Source organism: Austrofundulus limnaeus, unplaced genomic scaffold (assembly GCF_001266775.1).
Source record: "Austrofundulus limnaeus strain Quisiro unplaced genomic scaffold, Austrofundulus_limnaeus-1.0 Scaffold132, whole genome shotgun sequence".
In the NCBI taxonomy this organism is placed as follows: Eukaryota; Metazoa; Chordata; class Actinopteri; order Cyprinodontiformes; family Rivulidae; genus Austrofundulus; species Austrofundulus limnaeus.
In genome coordinates, this window is record NW_013952534.1 from 718,440 (window position 1) to 725,124 (window position 6,685).

Sequence of the window (6,685 nt, forward strand, 5' to 3'; positions counted from 1 at the left end):
CATATATACAATTTTATTTTCTTAATATTTAACACTTTGGATGGAGTAGCTTGAAAAAATATAGGCAATTTTCTGTTAGGGATCAATAAAGTCTATTCTATTCTATTGCGTTTTTGTTTTGAAATCAACTTTTAGAACTGTTTTATAGTGCATTAATAAAAATATTATATAAAATAGGTTACATATTGTACCTAATTTTGTGGATTTCAGTTTTTTCACCCTGCAAATTCTAAAAACATCAGCTGCAGAGATAAAAAAAAACTTTTCAGGAGATCCTTTTCTGTTCTCCATGCTCTGCCACGTCCCACCTGAGGGAGGGCGGTGCCAGGTGGAGAGTCACGTGTCAAGCACAGGTAAGAATCACTACAAAACCGGGGAGTGTTCAGCCATTACTCCGCAATGGTGACTGCGGGAGGCCTTAGCACGCGGGAAAAAAATTAAAAATAAAAACAAAAAGCTTCAAGGTGCTAACATTTACGTTCAAGTAGCCTATTCTAGCCTTCCACAGGTGTTTCACTTAGTTCTCTTTCCTTCAGTGTAGTATTACTTTTAGGTTTTTTATTATTTTTTGGTTGTTTTGTTTTTTAGTTGTTTGTGTTCAGATGACGGCGCAGGTAGACTACCTGGCGGTGGTTTTCACCACCACATCTGGCGCGGCCGGAGAGCTGCTGGGTTCTGACGAGAAGGACCTGCTTCGCCTGGTTTGGCAGCTGGTTGATGTAAAGAATAAAACGGTAAAACTCTTTTTTTCTTCCTTATTTTTGTTAGTAGTTGCCCACTGCCTGTTACAAAGCAGGAAATGTGATTATAGGTGACGGCAGGTAAAGCGAGCTGTGGTTCATTAAACTTCAGCGCTTGCTTCAGTGGGAAGGGAGATTGTTTCTCGATCGGAGGTTCGATTCCCAATTATGGTAAACTATTTAAGTCTGCGTGAGGCAGAGACACTGACCCTCCCTTTCATATAGAAGGGTATGACAGACAGCATGATATTAAACTGCTATATGTATATAAAAATGTAAAAAAAAGAGCAGTGTGAGAGTTTGCTTAAATTGCACAAGTTAAAAGTTATACAGTATTAGTTTGTCATGCAGTTATTAACATAGGTTTTAGAGATTTTTTTTCTGTAAAATTGAGCGTGATAAAGTAAGAGAGTCCTGGCAGTATGTAATTAATATATATTAATTATACAATGTTTCCTTGTCATCACGTGAAAGCTGTTTCAAGACTGACTTGTTTTTTTTCCCCTTTGTTTTCTTGCTTGCTTTTTGAACCAGTTGGGCAGGGTGAATGAGCTCATCATCAAGCCTGACCTCTCAGACCTGACAGACGAAAAAGTGGATAAAGATGTTGTGAAGGAAAGCGAGGAGGAGGAAAAGGAGGAGGAGAGCGTGAACGGAGCAGACTGCATTTACACAGCAACATGTCTCAACAACGCTTTCAACGTGGTAATGTTGCCTCTGGAGTGTGTGTAAAAAGAAAAATACAGTTTTAGTTTTGTACTTCATGATAAAAAGTATGTATGATGTATAATTTCTGACTTTTTATTTCTAAACGTCCTCCTTTTGCAGTTTAATCTGCAGCTGACGAATGAGGTGAACATTGCGGGCGCAGGCACGTCAGTGTGTTTGTGTACAGACGGGCAGCTCCACATCCGCCAAGTGATTCACCCCGAGGCAGCGAGCAAGGTGAGCGAGCAGGGTAGGGCAAACGCCTCGCAGCCAGGGCGTATGTAGTGTACTGCAGGATCCTTCAGTGCTGTGTCAGCAGCACTTTGCTCCCAGCTGGATCAAATGTTGCTATGAAAGATGATCTGCAGTGAAACTCCTGCAGACCTGTCCAGTGACACACACACACACGTTTGTTTCTCGACCATGTGGGGACCTTCCATTGACTTACTTTCATGTTTTTTAGACTTTAGCCTAACCCTGACCATATACTCTAAAATTAACCTCACAGGTACCCACCTGACCCTAAAACTAACCTAAACCTTGGTCCTAAACCTAACCCCACACCTGTAACATGCATTTGGACCTGTGGGGACCTGGCATTGGTCCCCAAGATTCACTTCAGTCCCCACGAGGCTGCTTTTTTTTGGTTAAAAAAATTCCCCACATTGTAGGAAAAACCCATCCCCCCCACACACACACACACCTACTATGTCTCTATCCTTGTGGGGACTTTCCATTGACTTCCATTCTTTTTTTTTTTGAAATGTTAAAACCTAACCCAGACCATTTACACTAAAATTAACCTCACAGGTACCTACCTGACCCTAAAACTAACCAAAACTTAATTCACACCTTGGTCCTAAACCTACCGGCTGGGGCGGCTGTAGTAGAGTGGTTAGGGGAGTTGACCTGGAACCGGAAGGTCGCCGGTTCGATTCCCATCCAGTCGACTCAGTCGTTGTGTCTTGGGCAAGACACCTTACCCGCCTTGCCTACTGATGGTGGTCAGAGGGTCTGGTGGCACCTGTGTAAGGCAGCCTCGCCTCTGTCAGTGTGCCCCAGGGCAGCTGTGGCTACAATTGTAGTTTGCCATCATCAGTGTGGGAATGTGTGTGTGCATGGGTGAATGTCTGCAGTGTAAAGCGCTTTGAGTGTCCCTGATGGATAGAAAGGCGCTATATAAGTACAGTCCATTTACCATTTACCATTTACCCCTACCCCACCCCCCACCAAAAATCAGCATCCAAAGTTGTGGGGACAGACCAGGACAGACCAGGCTTTGGTCCCCACGAGGAGCATCCGGTCCCCACGAGGCTGCATTTTCCTGAAAAAATCGTCCCCACTAAGTAGCAAAAACAAGGGCACACACGCACACAAAAACAGACACACACCTATGAACATACCTGAGGATACACACCATTGCCCTCTGTTTAGAAAGCCATGTATGCTCTTGTTTGCCTGAGCAAACATAAGTGTGACAAAAAGTAATAAAACAGCAGCTGTTGAAGAGCCACCTCTTCACATCCTTTCCTTTTGTTTGTTCTTTCTGCAGAACATCCTGGTCCCCGAATGTTTCTACTCCTTCTTCGACCTTCGGAAGGAGTTCAAGAATCACTTTACCGACTCTGACCTCAAGGCTTTGAATGTACACGTCATGGCTGAGTGTATCCTTTTCACACGTGTGACAACATATTGTTGTTGTTAATTGCAGACGTGTTTTTCTGTCATTTTGAAGAATGTTTAAGAATAACGTACTAGATGTTTTACAGGCCAGGGTGTTGGCTGCTGGGTAAGAGGTTTTGAAATGCAAATAAGGAAGAATGGCAGCACTTTGCTAAGCTCTAAGCTAAGAAGTGTGTGTGTTTAGCCAACAGGACAAACCCCACACACCCAATGGCAGAGCAAACCTGACATGTCAATGTTTTGATCCAGATGTTTTACACTTCTGATTGTAGTCAAACCACTTAGTGACTCTGTAGCTTCTTTAACCAGCTACTCCTCCAGCTCTTAGCATACCTGTGAATGTTCCCACCATGTGGGATCCCTCAACTGCTCATGAGCCATCAGGAGTTTTGCCCGCGGAAGTGGCCGTGCAGCAGGTCCGGCTCATGGCCAGCATTGTTCTCACGCTGCTCTCAGAGCCATTCTGTAAGTATCACATGTCAGGTTATTAACAAAGATTTGGTTTGATTTAATTTAAAGTGAACTCATTTACGAGTTGAATCCAAAAAGTGGGGTTCTGTAGAAAAGTTACAAACAATAAATATTACCTACCTCAGGTGGAATGACGAGCTAACTATTTGAGAAGCTAACTATTTTATTAACACAAATAATAATTATGCATTACATTGTTATTTACATATAATTTTTATTATCATGGATGAGAACAAATACCAGCAGAAGCAGCTAGCAATAGATGATTTTCAAGTTACGTAATGACTTGCAGATCACGTGATAGAATTGCTATATTTGTGGGTGCTAGCAGAAGAAATTTGTTTACGTTGCAGCACCAGGGTTTCCTCTGGTGTATTATAGCCCAGCCAACCCAAAAGTCCTTACTTATCCCACTGCCCCGCTTCAAAAACCTTTAGAGTCAACGCCAGCAGTGTTTTCTGGTTTTTTTTTTTTTTTTTCACTACTGGACAAACGAGACAACATGATAAGGGACTAGAACCTAGCTTTAGCAATGTAGCACTCTGCTACCGTGGCATTAGAAACTATACTATTTTCACCTCCAGCCATCATTGCAAACGTTATACTGTACCGCTTCCTTGAATTTATAAACACTACTGCCAGCCTTAGCCAGTTTTCTGGGGGAAACTCTGAGAATATTTTAGCATCTTTTTTTATTTTATTTTTTTCCACACAAGGGTCTTTGTGTTTAACAAGAATCATCTGCAAAGATTTCACCAAATCCCAGCATTCTAGATTGTGCTCAGACCATTTAAAAAAACAGTGAGTAACTGCATAGTACGCAATACTTCTTTAAAAAAGGGTGGAGCGCCATAAATAAGCAGTAAAAAGTGTACTGAACGCTGCAGTCAACACCTTTCCCCCATTCCCGATCTTTCACTTCCAAAGTAAACGTATGATCTGTGACTTACTCCATCAGATTATAAATACCAAAGCTCTGTGCCAGTTTGACTTCTTTTATTTTATTTATTTTTTTGATGTCATGGTTTACTACAGCAGCATGGTGTGTCCTGGAAGGGCCTGTCTGCCTCGTTCAAGTTTGTTTTTTATTTATGTATATTTTGTAGCTACTTTTGTGGTTCCTCCATACTGGTTTCACATAAGCTTGTAATGGCCATAACAAAGCTAAATGCTAGCCCACAAACATGGCATGGCCAAACAAGTACCCAGATGAAGACGTTAATGAGAAGCATCTGTATGATGTCTGGCAAGACTATTGCATTGTTTCTGCTGGAATAACCATGTAATTAAAAAGTGATTGCAGTGTAAAAGTTTATAAAAGTGCATTCTCATTATCTTCCATGAATTGGCCATAAGCTCATCAATCAGGTCAGAATTAAACTCAATTTCTTCAAACTTATTTTTATTTATAAAGTTTATTCATTTAAAACAAAACAACATAAATTCAACATACAACAAAAAAACAAATCAAATAAAATGAAATGTAGCAGAAGAAGAAAAGAATCTTATGATTTCTGCCCCTTTTTCTTAAATAAATTCAATCAAAAAAATCTTCAATTTACAATGTACAAAAATATGAAAGAAAAAACAAAGCTTTAATTCCTTTTTGAGTAACAATTCATGCCTTATACTCATACATATTTCTCCAACAGATTTACCTTTATCATTTTCTTAAATATACACATTGATCTGGCTTTTTTAACATTATCCTCTATTATTCCATAATTTAATTCCCTGGACTGAGGCACTCTGTTCCTTCAAACTGGTTCTAYTTTTAAGTTTGACAAACATTTCAATACCCTTCAAACTGTAACAACTCACTCTTTTAACAAAATGTTTGGTTGTTTGAAGGGCTATCTATGACACGTAAAATGTTTATAGCTCATAATCTCTCTGGTTCAAGAGATCTGAACCACCTCTTTTAAGATAGTGAAGTGGAAAACTCACTGACACTTATTACAAATTTTATCTGTATCGCTAAAGGTAATTTATGTAATTTAAAAAACAAATTACATAAACAAATTTATAAACCTGAAACTAGATGTAGCATAATATTTTTTTTACTTAACATTAATATTAGGAAAAAAAAACAAATGCTTAATTAAAAGGTGTTTTTATGTTTTAGAGGGTAACAAGGGTAATTAAAACTGTTAGTTTTTTGTTTTAAATTATGTGCTAATGTTGAATTCTTCACGGGTTTTTGTTACAGGCCACACGTTTTCTAACCCTGAGAGAGTTAGCGAGAGATTTGAAAGTGGCACTTGGTGAGTTTATTTTTATTTTGCCTTTGAAATTGCCTTAAAGTCCCAATTGTTGTGCTTATTTCTGTCTGTGTGTGTGTGTGCAGCAGTAAGATGGAGAAAGTGTGTGACAACACAGTGATAAGAGCCAGAGGGTTGCCATGGCAGTCTTCTGACCAGGACATCGCTCGATTCTTCAGGGGCCTCAACATTGCCAAGTATGAACACTCGTACAAGTTTAGATCGATTCAACAGCTGCTGTGGTGCAGGGGAAGAGCCAGAGGGCTGGCCGGCACCTGATTGGCCACCCCCAATTGATTGACAAGTGGGGTGGGGATCACATGTGGCATTTTAATGACGGGCAGTTAGAGCAACAACTGAATAAATATCTGTCAAGCTGCATTGTCTGCTGTAGAGGCAACCTGTCAGTAAGTGTGTGAAGAAAAAATAACTTTTTCTGAACCACTGAATTAATAGTAATCAACAACTGTGTGTAATAGCTCTGGGTTTAAGAACCAGTTAATGTAAATTGAGCAACATCTAGAAGCTAGTCTGTAACATAGCAATAGAATGAAGCAACTACAAGAGTTCTTTGTAAAACATTGACAGATACTGCCATGCGGCTGCCATCTTAAATTTATGATGTGACAGTACTATTATGTTGGTGATCACAGCTCCCACCACCCAAAATTTCGGCTCAATGGGCCTCATGCAAGAACATGTTCGTATTCTTCTCCTAAATTTCTCTTACTTTTGTTCGTACAAAAGGTTCGTACGAACATGTCACGTCAGATTCAACAAACACTTCTATCTTCAGGAAACGTGCGTAAATGAGCTGCGTAA

At 40.0% G+C, this 6,685-nt stretch overlaps 1 protein-coding gene across 1 annotated transcript in view; it reads left to right on the plus strand.

The window, feature by feature from the left end:
• Positions 1–402: 402 nt before the first annotated feature.
• The window catches only part of esrp1 (epithelial splicing regulatory protein 1), a gene marked incomplete at its 3' end in the record, with an annotated part of 14,913 nt that continues 8,630 nt past the window's right edge, over positions 403–6,685 (plus strand). The window contains 7 exon segments of the mRNA XM_014015631.1: positions 403–734; positions 1,275–1,445; positions 1,569–1,685; positions 3,001–3,112; positions 3,453–3,596; positions 5,812–5,866; positions 5,950–6,060. Coding sequence (XP_013871085.1) covers positions 603–734; positions 1,275–1,445; positions 1,569–1,685; positions 3,001–3,112; positions 3,453–3,596; positions 5,812–5,866; positions 5,950–6,060 — 842 coding nt within the window.